Here is a 16,663-nt window from a genome sequence, read left to right on the forward strand (position 1 = left end):
CAAAGTTGTTTTCTTAAAAAATGTGATTTCTTATTCCAAAGCAGTATGTTGGTGAAATGCTCTTTTCTCTTGGCCTCAGAAGCTTCCCGGACAAAAGAATCAATGACATGAGCATTTTTATGCAATCTCTAACAGTATCTTTTTTGCTTGCCTTTTAAAAATATACTTTTCGCCTCTCTTTTCAGTAGAAGAAAGGACTCCGAATTGCAAAATCATACTAGCAGGAGAACAGTCTCAGAACAAGTAACACCAAAAATTCTGCCGTAACAATTCTTCTAGAAATGGATTCCCCTCATTCTGGAGCCTGAGAAATGGGACCTATAACACACTGCTGCATCACGAAATGCTGCTGTTCAGTGCCCCAACTACTTCTTTCCATTCTCCCTCCCTAATTACTAATAACCAAAAAACACACCACTCTTCATTTGCTTTAAAATAAAAATATATGAACTTAAATACATAGTTCATGAACAAATGAAAGCAGAGTACCTGGAAAAGTCTACAATGGAGAAGTTTTCATTTACTACAGATTTACAAAAGGACAGTTCAGCAGCAGAGCATTAGAGGTGTGACTAAAAACTAATTTCACAGCTGGCCAAACATGAGCTGCTTAAAATCACTAAAATACTGAATGGATGGATGGATGGATGGATGAATGGATGAGAGAGAGAGAGAGAGAGATTCCCATCTTCATTTACCTTTTCAGTACATAAAGTACCAATATTTGAATTCTGATTTCTCTCAATTTTGAAAGCACCGTCTTCATTTCCCTTTATGATTTCAAAGGTAGCATGCCAGGCTGGTGTTCCATGTGCATCTCTATCTATGATACCAATGTCCACTATTTTTGCACCGACTGTATTTTCAGGAACATACGCTTCATACTGAAATATACAAGAAGTTCAGATGGCAAGTTTTATTATACATAGTTTAACATTGGAACTTGATGGAATTGTAGGATACTTTTTTGTAGATATGATGTCGTGTTTGTTATACAAATCATTGTGGACTTACACACTATGGCCTAAAATGTCTAACAGTTAAGATATAATTCAAGCATCATGTTTCTATTTAAGTTCCTAGCAGAGCTTTGAAAGGTACATCTTTTATATCTTCCAAATATGTAAAAAGCTTAAAAAAGAGCTGACTTAAGCATGTCTATGGCCCCCCATCTGTTGTTTCTGTGGGGTCCTATGGTCCCATATAATTCTCTCAGAACCATTTCAGGCTTCTAAAGGGAATAAAGAAACCCTGTCAAAGAACAGAATTCTGTATGTTCTTGGCTTCATAGGACTAGGACTGGATTTCTCCAGCTTCCTCCATAGAAACTCAGGTAGTGATCAAACAGGTAAACCGAACATTTACAAGGCTAGAGCGCAATAATAACGCATATTCAAGTGAATTCACATCTCCTGTAAAGCCCATAAGGACTCTCTTCCTTAAAATCCACTTCCCAGAATTCTGCAGGCTGTGACAGGCTGAAACAGACAGGGAGCACAGCAATGCTGTTGGTCACAGGAACATATCACACAAGAAAAAACAAATTCCTTACCAAAGAGATGCAGTCAGAGCTGAATTACTAGTGATAGGTATAGACATATAATTCTGGGATTCATGGAAACTACACCACAAAAACTTAAAGAAGGTCATAGAGGGAGAAAATAAATAAAGGAAAGTACATGTAATACTAAACTTGAAAATGGCATACATACCATACCATGTTCACACATGGGTGCATGATCATTTATATCTTCAACCTGAATGACAGCTGTTCCAGTACTACACAAGCCAAAGCGCTGACCTGCCATATCCCTTGCTTCAATCAGTACTAAAAACTTGTCTACATGCTGAAAGAGAGAGCAACAGACAGTATATGGACACAATTTAGTTAACAACAGGAAAATGGAGGAAAGGCCAACAGAACAAAATTTCCTTCTAGTAATTCACTGAAGTTATACTGCATTCTATACTGTCCACCAGCACAAACATTTTTAATGTTATACCCTGCCACTTATGCAGGGTATAAAAATGCATGAGTATGCTTACCAGTGACAACCTGGGCACTCTCATGACTGGTGAGCACCCCATCCATCTGCAGTACCCGAGTAATACTACTGATATACCTTATAGAATTCTGAGGAAATACTGAGATGGACTATGTTAAACAATTTAAGCACTCTGATAATATATAACCTAATACAAAATCTAAGTAGAGAGTTGTGACTATATCATCCACCTGGTTCAGACAAGCGGTCCAGTCTCTGATGCTTTAATGAGGTTTCTCTATCTTGAAGCAGAGGCAACACCAAAACTGTGGACAGAAAACTACTGAAATCTGGTAAAGAAACCAGCACAGGTGCATGGGGCATAAAGTGCTGAACTAGATAATCAAGGACAAGCTCTGTCACGACAAATTCAATCACCTATGCAATAACCTTAACCCTGTATGTTCCCCTCTCTCTCTTGGATTTTTTCCATCTCAGGATCACTCTCCCAAATATTTCCACTCCCTAGTAAATCCACATCTAAGAAGAGCTTTTATGTTAGCCCGTTTTAACATTTTTCCTTCGGCCACCCATGCCGGTCGATTTCTCAATATCCCTCGTGAAAAAAGACTTTGCTTTTTTTTTGTTTAGAGATACCTGACACCCTGGTTCATATACTGTTTCAATGCCCTGCTCATTCCCACCTCCGATTTTTTTTTCTTGAACCTTGGATTTCTTATTTTTCCAATTCTCCTGAGACAATTCTTTCTATTTTCATGAGCGATGAATGTAATGCCCTGACCGCTGCTGTTGCAGGTTTCTTATCTGCAATTCTGAAATTGTCCCCTGCTTCTCGCTCCTAATTTGTGAAATCTGTGTAATTTTACTTTTCCCATTTTGCCTGTGTTGTTGTTACTTGTAAATGCCATTAAAGGTTTCAGAACCACCAACTAGATAACTTTTTTATTTACAACATATCCTTTCCATTCATTTTACTTACCCACCATATGTGTGTGTGTGTGTGTGTGTGTGTGTGTGTGTGTGTGTGTGTGTGTGTGTGTGTGTGTGTGTGTGTGTGTGTGTGTGTGTGTATCCCCCTTGTAACCCATTTCTAAGACTAAGATTTTTTACCCTGTCTTCTCTAACAATGTCCTTTCTATTAAGCCTCTGTTGTAATCTAGGTACAAGCCTTGAGTCTCTCTCTTTCTCTTCACCTTAGAAACTCAGCAACACAATAAGGGCACTATCTGGTAACAATCATGGCTTTGGTCCAGCACCACATAACACAAGAAGACCAAATTAAAGCATAAGCTCTTTGCTTTCTTAAAACTTATTTAGCTGAATTCACATCTTCTGTAAAGCCTATAAGGACTCATCAGTTATGAGATTCTGATCATCCACTTATCTTCCCTTATTACTATATTCACGACTGCTTTGCCAAACTCTTCAATTCTTACTTTGTTTCTGCCACTTGAATGCACTGGGAATGCAGTCAGAAGCTACAGAAGCAGGCATCATTTGTGCTATTAAGCACATTTTCCTCTGGAGTACATATACCCATCAAAGCTTTAGACTGACCAAGAAATGAGAATGAATCGAATTCAGGCATTAAAAAAACTTTAATTTGAAAGAGTGGGCAAGGAATAGACCTCCTTATTGCTGCCTTCATGTGAAGAACAACAGCCAGAAGAAAAGAAAGTCTACTACACATGGAGCTTCTCCAAACAACAGGGAATCCTATTCTTTTCAGAATCTCCATTTGTTTAGGGAAAATTCACTTTCCCAGGCTTTAGAAGGGAAGTCCAGTGTCACCAAGAAGGCTTTCTAACAGTGTGTCTCCTGTTGTGATAGAGATAAGGACTTCTGCTGAGGATTTTAAAACTTAGATAGCCACATGTGGGACAACAGAGTCTTTCAAACAGTGCTTCAAATTGTATCTGGAAAGAGACCAGTCATCACTGAAGCTGGTCAACAGAACTCATATGCTCCCTGTAACCATTCCCAGTCAATAGTCCAGTTGACATTATTCTGGCTCAGCTAAGATTTCCAGACTTCAAAAGCAGTTCCACATAGAGCATTTTATTATCAAAACTGTATAGTTCTACATAGAAACTAACTCTAAGGAAGAGCAAAAGAACAAATGGATATACTGAGATTATACACCAAATTCGCAACAGTTGTGGCTGTTTTGTTGAAGAATGTCTGCTGCTACACAGACACTCATTTTTTAAAAGATATCCATGGGTGCGGCCACATTAGTGGCAGGGAGTGGCCTAATTTGGGCTGCTTCGCAACAGGCTTGAATAGAACAATCATGAAGTAGCATAATAACTGAGCCACTTCAGGATATTGGCAAATTAATCACTTCCTCTGCTTTTTTAAAAATTGACTTTTGGTGATACACTGCATCAGTTATTTTTTTAAAAATATTTTCTTTACCTTCTCTTACAGGGCGATCAGTTCTAGTGATCACACATGCCGGAATCAATCCAACCAAAGCAATCCTACCTACACTCAAAAATAATAGAGAGGACCACTTTAACGGCAGACTACTTTGCTCTAATAAAGATATCATCCTGATTGATGTCTTTAAGAGTGAACCAACCTGTCCCTGCAGTTAACGAAGCAGTGGGCTAAATGCCCATGCAGTCAGCCTCCATGTGCCATTTCTCCACCGCCTTCTTTCTGAGTTGCTGAATCGTAATACTGAATAATAATGAATAGCCACTGACAACATTAGGCTTCTAATCAAAATTACCTCTCTATCCAGGACTGGAGCTGCCAAAGTAATAGCACCTGAATCTGGATTTATATTAAATGTACTTCCACCTCGAGGAGATGGAGGATCTTGACCCACAATTCTGTATTTCAGTGCAGTATGTAGTGTATCAGGTTCATCTCTGTCTGTTGCCACCATCTGTCCAATAACAGTACCTGTATACACAAAATATCAAGGTACCATATTTAACATGCCATTATAACATACTGTGAAGTAGTATCATTATATCCCAAAACACTACAAACTGGCATGCCTGCAGTACCCAAAACAGGGCAGGGGAAAAAAATATCTCCTTAATAAAACTATAGTCACAGTCATAAAATGATGCTGCTATGCAATGTCCGCTCTTTCCATTACAGCTGGTGATAGTGGTTGCATCACAATCTCTACTGAAGTGAACAGCAACCAAGCAGCACAAGACACTACCTGCACTCTTTGCACATTTCCAGCATTCAGTTAATAAAACTTACCTGCAATATATCCACAAAATCAATCTCTTAGACAGTGTGCAAGTATGGAATTTTCCTGACATTTTATATAATTAAATTATATAGGCCTAGAATTTTAGGAAAATCCTACTGGGTTTCTGTTTTGGCAGTTAGAATTTAGCTTTGCCTATTTGGCCTATGGAACTCTAATTTGGGGAACAGATAAATTAACTGAAATTAAAAAGCCAGGATAATCTCTTCTAATTACTGCATTTCTATTGGGTCCATGTCTATCCACCACTACTCTGTGGAGGGCAATCAATACTTTAAAAACCTACCGCTATATACATGTTATGGCCTCTCCAAACATAAGTCTAAACAAGAGGTTTAAAGTTCTTGTTGTTTAGTCGTTCAGTTGTGTCCGACTCTTCGTGACCCAATGGACCAGAGCACGCCAAGCCCTCCTGTCCTCCACTGACTCCCGGAGTTGGGCCAAATTCATGTTGGTCACTTCAACTGAAATATAAGTTGTAGATCTACTTACCAGATCTGCTGTTTTCAGGAATTAAAAATGTAACTGTATTTGGCTCAAAAATTGGAGGATTGTCATTATCATCCTCTATTCGGATTAAATGCACAAGTGGTACCTCTGGAGTATAGCCATCTAGTGTCTTTGCATAGCAAATTATCTGTATTAAAAACAAAACAAAACCTTATGCTTAAATAGTTAGTTTCCTTTGGTAATACACCAGATATGCATGTGAACAACTAATTTCACCAGACACAGAAAACAACTGGATTTAAGCTTTGTTGTTTTATAAGAAAGAAATCAGCTCACTTAGGTGTTTTTGGAGGGGGGTTGTTTTTGGTTGCTTCATTTGTTTCTTGCTAGTTTGTCATAACAGGATTTCCAATGGCTTTTACTTTTTGTACTTAAGTACATTTTTGTACTTAAGACATTTTTGTACAGTGGGGTCTTGACTTGAGAACTTAATCCGTATTGGAAGGCGGTTCTCAAGTCAAAAAGTTCTCAAGTCAAATCTGCATTTCCCATAGGAATGCATTGAAAACTATTTGATCCGTATCTGCTCTTTTCCGTCCATAGAAACTAATGGGAAGCTGCTATTCTGCCTTCAACCACTAGAGGGGGGATATTTGTTTCTTTTTTTCTTAGGTCAAGAAAGGTTCAGGGAAAGCAGGGAAGATACAGTCCAGGCAGGACAGTACCAGGCAGTCTGAAGACTGTCTCCCAATCCACTCTCTAAACGCTGGGAGGAGTGAGGAAGCAGACAGGCACCCTTTTCACTGGCCAACAGTTAACCGAAAGTTCACATTTTGCACTTTCCCTGCCTCCCACGTGGTTTTTTTTTCAGTTCTTAACTCAAATCTAAGTACTTAAGTCAAGTCAATATTTTCCTATGAGAGCGGTTCTTAAGTCAAAATGTTCTTAACTCAAGTCGTTCTTAAGTCAAGACCCCACTGTACTTAAGACCTTAAAATGCTTAAGTTTCTATGTTTCATCAGCATAAAATCCATGATTTCTTTTTTTATCAAAGCATGTTTGTTTCACTGCCAAAATCTGACTACAATTTCATCCAACAGATAAAATTCTAACCACTAAACCAGAAATCAGAAACCAGTCAGTATTAATAGGACAGACAAAAAGGAGCAAACCTTACTTATTTACTCCATATATTCATGATAAACAAAACAGCATTAAACACAATTGAGCCATTGTTCAAAACACATTTTTATACATGATAAGTGAACATAAATTATAAAAATAAAGCACTTAAATTTGTATTATACCCTTTAAAAAAATAGCACACATACCGGGAATTCTTGATACTCCTCACGGTCTATTGGGCGGGTAACAAAGAGATTTCCAGTCTCTGCCTCAATGTAAAAATAGCCTACTGGTGGCTCGTCAACACCAGGACCACTTATGGAATAAGTTATGTTGTACTTTTGAGCTGTATCAGAAGACAACTATATTGAAGGAAAGAAAAAAAGAAAAAGAAAAAACAAATCCTATATCAGTTTATCTCTTGCATCTTGGAACTAAAATACAGCTCTAATTTGTTGCTGCCAACATTTATTCAGATGTCTACGTAACATAGAAAGTAATGTGGTTCCCTCGATGAATTGTAGCCCCAGACCATGACACTCCCACCACCATGCTGGACTGTAGGCATAACGCACTTCTCTTTGTACCCTTCACCTTGTTGCCACCACACACACTTGACACCATCTGAACCAAATAAATTGATCTTGGTCTCATTGGACCACAGGACATGATTCCAGAAATCCATGTCCTTAGCCTGCTTGTCTGCAGCAAACTGTATGTGGACTTTCAGTCTGAGCACTGACAGGATGACCCACCCCACCCCTTCAAACTCTGCAGCAACGCTGGCAGCACCCATACGTCTATTTCCCAAAGCCAACCTCTGGATATGATGCTGATCATGGCCACTCAACTTCTTTGGTCAACCATGGCGTGGCCTATTCTGAATGGAACCTGTCCTGTTTAACTGCTGTATGGTCTTGGCCACCATGCTGCAGCTCAGTTTCAAGGTTTTAGCAATCTTCTTATAGCCTATAGACCCTAGGACATCTTTATGTAGAGCAATAATTCATTTTTTTTTTTCAGATCCTCAGATAGTTCATTACCATGAGGTGCCATGTGGAACTTCCAGTGACCAATCTGAAAGAGTGAGAGTGATAACACCTGCTCCCCCTTCACACCTGAGACTTGCGACACTAACAGGTCTCATGAAACCATTGTAGCCAAGTGTCATTTCTTCAGTGTTGGCAGAACTAAATGTAAAATAAATGTCATGCCCTGAACAGGAAGGAAGACCAAATTATACGTACAACTACAGCCTGGACAGCTTTCTAATACAAGACGACCTATTAATAACATGGAAAAATAAATAATCACATATTGGGTTGGTTGTGTTTATTTCCATAGCTATTCAAAAATCCAAGTTATTTTCTAAAGTTGAATAGCTTACACAGATTTATGTCACTTATCTTGTTTATAAAACATATGTTCTACAGGTAAAAAAAAAAAAGGAAAGAGCTCTTCATCATCATTCATCCAACTTCTTAAAAAGTACCTGTTGAATTTGCATTGGGAAGGGTCCCAAGGAATTCTCCATTATACTAGTTGGGACAGGAGCCCATCTTCGTTTACCTCGCCTCAGAACAGTCTCTTTTGTCTTGTGCATCTGGGTTAATAAAACAGAAGCAAAATAAACCAAAATAAACCTCAATAATGTACTCAAGTAGCAAGTTTGTTCGTCTGAATATATTTCCATGTTTCCTCTCTCTTATATACTGCAGACAACTCCCCCTGTGAACTTTTGCCAAGCATTTAGCCAACAAGCTGCAATCACCACAAAACAACAGAATTAGCAAGACTGAACACTATACATTTCAATGGGAAGCAGAAAGGCAGAAATAGCTGTTTATGTGACAGTATTCAGGACATTGTTAACAGCCACATTTCTTTGCTGAGGAAGATAAATAAATGTTTTGGTCTATCTCTGCTATCCAAAAAAGGCTCTGCAAAACTGGATACTCTGAAAAATTAGGAATTCCAGTGATACAGAAAATCTGCACACATAGAGGATCGTATTCTATTCAGATTGTTTCTCACCACAAACAAACAGCAATGAGAGAGCTGGCTAGCACACTGCCCTCCTCAGGCATTAATGTTAAAGTTTTCAGTGAATGCCTAAATATGAAAGGCCCTTGTCTTGTTAGCTGAAATTCTTTTCAGCGTGTAGATCATGAGGATGTGAACAGAAGGGTTAGAAAGGTGAGGGCTACCACCTATTTTCACCTATTTTAATTTTAATGATTCTATGTTTGGATCTGTTTCACTGCTGCTCTTGGTATATTATATAATTGTAAGCTGTCTTGAGGACCACTGAGTACTGGAAATACAAGGTCGAAGGCAATCAATCAATCAATCGAGACTAGATAAATTCTCCATTTCTCTAATGAATGCTTTGAATGAATGTCACCTTTTTGGGATGAGACAGCAGGTGAACATGTATTTTCTTTTGCTGGTGCTCTTGCAAGTCCTTAAGCAATACAGCAAATGTTTTCTTCTCAGAAGTCAAAGAAATAGCATTTTTTGTATATATAGAACCATCTTCTAAAACTATGAAGTCAGGATCGCTTGAAGTGATTATGTCAGGAGTTCTGAGGCACTGTCTCAGATTTACTGCAAAGAAAAATAACATCTATAGTAAGAAACAAAATAGCAAAGAATAATTGTTCATTTCACTTCCCAAGACATGTTCATACCCTACACACACAGAGAGAGAGAGAGAGAGAGAGAGAGAGAAAGAGAGAGAGAGAGAGAGAGACGTATCTGTATAATGTGTTACATTCTTTCCCTTTTTGGGCATATTTTTATTACAGATATGACTCACTAATACTATCATTCCACCTTTCCATCCTGTCACATTCTGAAAGCTAGAAGTCTACTTTTTTGTTTGTTTTTTGTCCAAGCAGTCAATTTAGAGTGGCAATTATGGACTGAAAACTGTGGTTTTCTAAACCTTTCCACTAAGGTAAGACTAGGAGCTGGAAAAATAATGCTGATCCTGGAATATGCTTCCAGCAGAGAATCATTAAAAAAGCATACCAATTATTCATGGAGGACAGTGTGACTGTCAGTATGCAGGACCTGTCTTTTTCCAAAAAGATTTCAATCTCTCTCCTTTGTGAGTGGGAGTGGTTTCCTTACTGATCCAGTTACAATGGTTTGTAAGACAATGGTAAATTCAAGATGCTCTTTTACTTTGAGTTGTTAAAAAATTATGCTTTCACCAAAATTAATGTATTCCTATGTTTCAGAGAGAAAATTAACTCCTCAAGGACAAAAGAGCTTCTGTTTAAAGAAAAGTGTTAGTTAAGGCTAAACTCTAAGAAGCAAAAAGTTACAGCTAAAGCTATATAATCAAAACAAGGAAATTCAGAATCTTCTCACAACATGAGTACGCTGATATCTCCTTTTTATACCTTAATTTCTACACCAATTAAACACTACATCATAACCCCACTAGCTTCCCCAATCCCTATTTAATGTGTCACTAGCACAGAGCTGAAATGAAATTGAGGTTTCAATGCCACAGACAATACCTATAAGCAGCAGATTTGTAGCACACAGCCTTTCAAAGCTATGTAAAATTTACTACTCCATTCCAAATTCTCCATATCTAGGGGAAGCAATTTTTGCAGTGTTCAGTGGGATTAACAGAGGAGTATTTCTCTCTCTAGAGAATCCAAGAATGGAACTCATTATTTTAATTCATGAATGAGGTATAAAAGCAATATGTCTATGTTTTGAATGAAGACAATCAGACTGATCTGCGGTCTGAATTTCCATCTTTTTGGGGATACAGCAACCACTGCAACTTCAAACTGTAGGTTTTTTCCTCTTTCATCAATCAATTTTTGGTCACATTTTTATTACAAGTGGCTAAAATACTCCTGTTTATTTCAAAAACTAATTAATATTTTACTCTGGTAACAACCCACATAAAATCCTTATGCAAGGTGGCTATAAATCCAAATAAAACAAACAAATAGAAGATCTGACTACTGATCAGTAAAAAGCCCAGATTCTAGAAGTAATTTGTGTAGTTTTGCTGGTTATCTCTGACCTATTCATAAGTGGATTTTGTTTATAATAAGCACTGATATAAAATTACAAACCCACTATGCAATCTTGTGCATAGTTATTCAGAAAAAGCCCTGTTATGTTCTATGTGGCTTACTCCATGGCAGGAATAAGCCACACTTTAAAATCATAAAAAGGCATGTTTATGATTATAGCACTCAAGCTTAAATGTAAGATGTATTACAATGTAAATATAGCAACAAGAAAAATAAAACAAGTAACATAATTGTTAACACCAGAAAGGAAGTTCTAGTGATTATTTTCAAAGGCATTCTTACAGTTTCTCACCTCTACCAATTAATGTCATTGGCTCCAGTTTAGGAGGCACATTGAAAGTAACTTTCTTGCAAGCTTCAGACAGGAAAGTCAGTATCTGGAGGAGAAAAGGGATTACAATTATATTTTGATCATTTTATACGTACTAAACTTTGCTGGCTGGATAACTCTAAGGCACAGATATACTATGACCATATTACCATCTTGAGCTGGTGAATATGAGTAGAAATACATGCTTTTATTCAGCAAAAATTCAAAGAAAATAATATCTCCAATTACCAGGAGGTCTGCCTTCCAGCAGTTCAACCTTATTTTCAGTAAAACTAAATTGAAACAACATTGCTTTAAAAAAATGTAATCATGTAATACAATCTGTATGTTTTTGTTTGCATGCACATGCTTGACACATACATGTGGTGTCTATAAATGACTTGCTGTAGTTGTTGCCACATAAAAGTAATTTGAAACTTCTCCAGATCAGTAGTTCCCAACCCTTGGGTTCCTAGATATTCTTGGACTAAAACTCCCAGAAGCCTTCACCTACAGCTGTGCTGGCCAGGATTTCTGGGAGTTGTAGTTCAGGAACATCTAAGGACCCAAAGTTGGGAACCACTGCTTTAGATGAAGCAACTGTATTCTGGAAAAGGTGGTTGCTCAGCAACAGACCACATTCTTCACATGCAGAAGACCCCAGGTTCAATGCCCAGCATTTCCAGGTAGGATCAGGAAAAAATCCTATCTGAAATCCTGAAGAACTGCTGCCAGTTGCTGCTGACAATACTAGGCTAGATGGACAAAAGGCCTCAATCAGTATAAGGCAGTTTCCTATGCTCTAATGTTTTTACAGTGCTTCATATAATCAAATGCAGCCAGGTAGATGGGGGTAAGATTCAACTGTAAACCCTTTCTATCAACACTGGGGAGTCTGGTGGGGTGATGCACAGCAGTGTCTCCAATTCCTTCCCATGCTTTTTATTTGTGGGGGGGGGGGGAGGATACCTGAGGAAGGCTATGTGAACTTGGGAGTGTAGCAATCTTCCAAACATTATGACCAAAATCTTACTGCAGAAACCCCTATGCCTAAAGGCAAATGTACAAGCGGTTTCACACATTGTTTGCTGCCAGTCATGCAATATATTGTATACTCAGAGAATGACTAGACATACAACAGATAAAATGTCTATACTACATGTGCCACTTCCCCTATATAAGCAACAGGCCTTTGTATGGAAATGAACAGACTTGCCTCTTCACCCAAAATTACAATTTCTTAGGATTCAGTATCTTATAGGCCTTTAGAAGGTTAAGAAGAAAACCAAAAATTGTCCAGTGTTCTAATCTCACAAAAACTTTGCAAACCCATTTCAATCAGAATTGGATGATAAATTTTGAAAATAATGTGGCTGTCAGCAAGCTGCTATATTTAAGGTAGTAGAGCAGGTCAGCTAAACTCATGTCAAGAAAAAAAGAGATACAAATTGGAAAAATATCTCCCCTATGCTCAACAGTTTCTATAGAGCTATCACTGCAAATACACAATAACTGAGCGCCAGAATTCATCTGGTTCTAAAACAGATATCTCTGTATCACAATCATTCACAGGGAGGTTTTTAATTTTATTTGTTTTAACTTGAGCCACCTGGAATCCTTTTATGGGGCGAAAGACAGCTTAGACTAAATAAATTTTCTGAAATATTTTCATTTTACAACAATGGAACTATTTTTAATAACATGGATTTTCAAAGCATTGTATTATCAAAAAGCAGCACGAAAATAACCCAGACTAAAGTGTCAAATTAGTCTCTGTTCAGGACTGTCTCGCCCACTGTTTGCAACAGATCTGCTCTAAACAAAGAACTGTAGATCCTACCAGTACATTTTTCTAAATCAAACTATTAATCACATGTACTATTATGTTGTTGTTGCCACTACATTTATTCAATAAAGATTTTAAAAATGATAATGTATGCAACATAAAAGAAGTACATGCAGCAACTTTTTGAATATATATATAAAAAATACATATAACATTGCTGTAAGCCTACAGTGCAAAATACCATTAGTTACATGGCATGCCAAAAGTTAAAAGCAGAAAACTTCACCCAGCATATCCATGAAAGAATTAAGAAAAAAAATCAATCATGTTGGTAATTATATAGCTTGCTATTGCATATCAAAAAAGCAAAGTAGCAACATCCACATGCATCAACAGGTTTCTCATTAAAAAGAAATCCACCTAAAGCATCATATGTTGGCAAGAAATGTATCAGGCTTTGCACCCAGGTAATGGAACTGAATGGGATTTTGTAAAACTTTATGTGGCCTAGCATATCTGCCATTCTTCATTGCTTTGGTTGTTAAGGCTGCAATCCTATACAAACTTGGAATGGAATGCAGTGTGCAGCTTAATTTCTGAGAAAATGTATCAAGAACTGTATCACTAAACATTCTTTATTAAGTAACAAAAAGGACACTTGTTTTTAACATGTCAAATACAGTACATTAATCAGAAAAGCTCATGGAGAGAAACTAATACCAAGTCAGCATACTCCAGTTTGCTATTACTGATGTCATAAGTAACTAATCTATAATCACATATTTATTATCAGAAATAATTCACACAGTACGCTTCCAACAAAGGATGCACTAGACTGCAGGGCTTGTTCCCATTTTTCCTCACAGATAACTAAATAAATAAATTTGAGAGAGAAGTATGTACTTCTCTCTCAAATTTATTTATTTAGTTATCTGTGAGGAAAAATGGGAACAAGCCCATAATTCACAATATAGACTCAGTAATTAAAAAGAAACAAGAGACGGCATTGCAGTTTATTGGCAGTTAATATTGTAGACCAAATAAGAGTGTAAGGCTAGGCTAAGGATGCCTGGTTTCAAATCACAGAAACTCAGTGGAGGGAGGGGGTGTTCAATGGTCAACCACTTCCCTCAAAAGGCCTATTAGCATCACTAGAAGCTGGAAGGCAACTTGATGGCATATAACAACACTACAATTTGACTCTGAGGGGTTAGCACAGAAGTTTAGTGTTGCCAAAGAAATTGTGACTAACTGGAAAAGTCTCTTTGAAAAGGCTGGGATGAACTTGAACAAAGGAAAAAGGCTAGATTTTCTTGTGCTTCAAAATTAGATACATTTCTTAACATAAGAGGGATCTAGAAATCTTTAGGGGGAAAATACTTGTTTTGAACAAGATAGAATATTGCTTATAAAGGTTTAGGCTCAAACTTCAACTAACACATTGTTAAGTCATTAAGTCATGCCCAACTCTTCGTGACCCCATGGACCAGAGCACACCAACTAACACATACAGGATTATGTAAACATCCCCTTTAATAGACTTTCAAAATGAACATTTACTTAATCAAATAAGTTAGCTATTTTTTAAAAAAAATCTTTTTCTTTTTGTCATAATGTGGTACATACTCGCCAAAAAAAATCCAAGTCTTTTGATAGATGCTTACTCATAGGCACTGATAAGTTATAAGGCACTCAACTTATAAATACAAGATAATCCAAACTGTGACAAATATAGTATATCTTCCTCATTTTCTATAAGAATGCCCTGTAAATATTACAGCAAATATGTTTCCCAACACAACACATTACTATAACATGTACTTTCAGTCTTATTCTTAAACAATAAGTTTCTTTGACTATGCAGCCTAGGTTCCAGGAGTTGCAAACAGCAGGGCAGAGTACTCAGCAGAGGAATGTAAGGAGAACAAAGACAATTCTTCTTCCAGTTTGGCCTCACCCCACCTCAGCTAATTTGGCATCATCCTCTTTCAGTTAATTCAAGCAGTATCTTGCTGGTTCTACCACTGAAGTATATCCACATAAATCAAAAACCTTGACAGCATAATATGCCCAAACCAGTGTCTTTCCCTTGGAAAAAAAAAAAGGGAACGGCAAGAAGGGTCTGAGACTGACTTGTCAATGAAATAACTTGACTAGAACATGATAAAACCTCCAAAACACAAACATCGCTTAATTTCAGTGGGCCTCTCCTATTTCAAATTATTACCCCCGCATTATTTTAAAACTTCCTCGCACCTTGAAAACAACGAACGTTCTTTATTCCAAGGGAAAAGGCTACGATTTTCATCGTTTCCCGTTTTTCAGACGGTCTCCCTAACTATACCTATGCGCGACTACTGCCTTCCCCTCTTCGCGTCTTATGCCCCAGAAGCAACAAAAGGCGATCCTGCTGGGCGGCTGCCCGGGGCGGGGTGTAGGGGATCCAGAGATCTTCCTCGTCCTGAGGGTCCCGACAAGCCTTCGCTGGGCCATAAAGGTGGTGGAGGATGCCAAGCAGAGTTTTTCATAGGCATGCTGAAAGTAAAGGGGTCGCCTGTGTTACGTCCGAGGAAACACGTGAGATCCCGGCCGGGGCCAAAACGAAATGATCGCCTTCCTCCTGTTAAGAATCTCCCTTCTTTCGCAGCTGAACGCGGAGGCTTTCCCACCTTGCCTCTCCGTTTTTCTACGTGCAACTTTTCCCAGAAGTGGTTCTAAATATGTTTGTTTTTTTAATTAAATAAAAGAAAACCCTGAACGATGAAGCCGTTTCAATGTATGATGGAAACCATCGTCTGCAACACGTCCCGTTTTCAAGGCACTCAACTGATCCAAGAGCAGTCCCCTGCACGCCCCAAGCCGCTGGCCCGGGAGGCCGCCCCTTCACCCAACGAACTTCGCTCCCTCCCAAGCGCCTGTCCTGGGCTGGGCGAGGATCGGCTCCCTGGCCGGCCGGCCGCTCAGCCAGCCTTTCCAGCCAGAGCCCCGGCTCGGGGAACTGCGCGGTTCCCTCCTCGCCACTCCCGTCCCCCGCTCGCTCTTTTGCGGAGGAGCAGCGCCACTTTGCCAGCGACCCGCTTACTCACCAGGAGGCCCACCAGGAGCTGGAAGCAGGCAGCTGGCCGGAGCGGGGCCATGTCTCCACAGGTGATTTGGCGGGAAGCACGGCTCGGCGGGGTTGCCTGTGGGGAGGGGGGGCTTTCTCCCGAACGCGCGCGCGGCGACGAGCTGCCGGCGACGGCGACCAGGTGAGTCTGAGAGGTTCCCCGCCCGGTGGCTACAAAGGTGGCGGCGGCGCGAAGAGAGCAGTGAGGAAGAGGCGGCGGCGGCGGCCGCTCCCTCCCTCCCTCCTACTTTGTTTTTCCCCTCCCTTGGTAACTCGGGCTCCAGCTGCCGCTCCCGCCGCCTCCCGTCCGGGGCAGGCTTGGGCTCAGGGCTAGGGCGCGGCAACGAGAAAGAGTCTGAAGCAGCGGCGCCTCTTCTAAGCGAGCACTTTTAATTAGGCTCTCTTTCTCCCCTCCCCCCCCCTCGCTCCCACTTCCACTTTCTTTACGTTTAGCCCGGGAGTGGAAGAGGACCCGCCTTGGGCCCTCACCCCGCCTCTGGGTTGGGCCGCAGGGCTTTGCGCCGCGAGTGGCCCGCCTTCCCTGACCCGCCTGGCCTCTTCCTTGTCCGGGGAAA

At 39.5% G+C, this 16,663-nt stretch overlaps 1 protein-coding gene across 2 annotated transcripts in view; it reads right to left on the reverse strand.

Annotated features, from left to right (window-relative positions):
* LOC110087251 (desmocollin-2) overlaps window positions 1-16,322 on the reverse strand; it is a 28,442-nt gene extending 12,120 nt beyond the window's left edge. The window contains exons 1-9 of one of the 2 annotated variants that reach the window (XM_020808794.3): window positions 16,069-16,322; window positions 11,179-11,263; window positions 9,224-9,426; window positions 8,312-8,422; window positions 7,026-7,181; window positions 5,737-5,881; window positions 4,744-4,919; window positions 1,713-1,847; window positions 699-884 (exon numbers count right to left, since the gene is read on the reverse strand). In XM_020808794.3, the coding sequence (XP_020664453.2) occupies window positions 699-884; window positions 1,713-1,847; window positions 4,744-4,919; window positions 5,737-5,881; window positions 7,026-7,181; window positions 8,312-8,422; window positions 9,224-9,426; window positions 11,179-11,263; window positions 16,069-16,119 (1,248 nt within the window). In that variant the 5' untranslated portion in view covers window positions 16,120-16,322. The remainder of the gene's footprint in view (window positions 1-698; window positions 885-1,712; window positions 1,848-4,743; window positions 4,920-5,736; window positions 5,882-7,025; window positions 7,182-8,311; window positions 8,423-9,223; window positions 9,427-11,178; window positions 11,264-16,068) is intronic. The other variant, XM_020808795.3, reaches the window with a different exon arrangement.
* Between the last annotated feature and the right edge of the window lie 341 nt (window positions 16,323-16,663).

This window comes from Pogona vitticeps, chromosome 4, assembly GCF_051106095.1.
Source record: "Pogona vitticeps strain Pit_001003342236 chromosome 4, PviZW2.1, whole genome shotgun sequence".
NCBI lineage: Eukaryota > Metazoa > Chordata > Lepidosauria > Squamata > Agamidae > Pogona > Pogona vitticeps.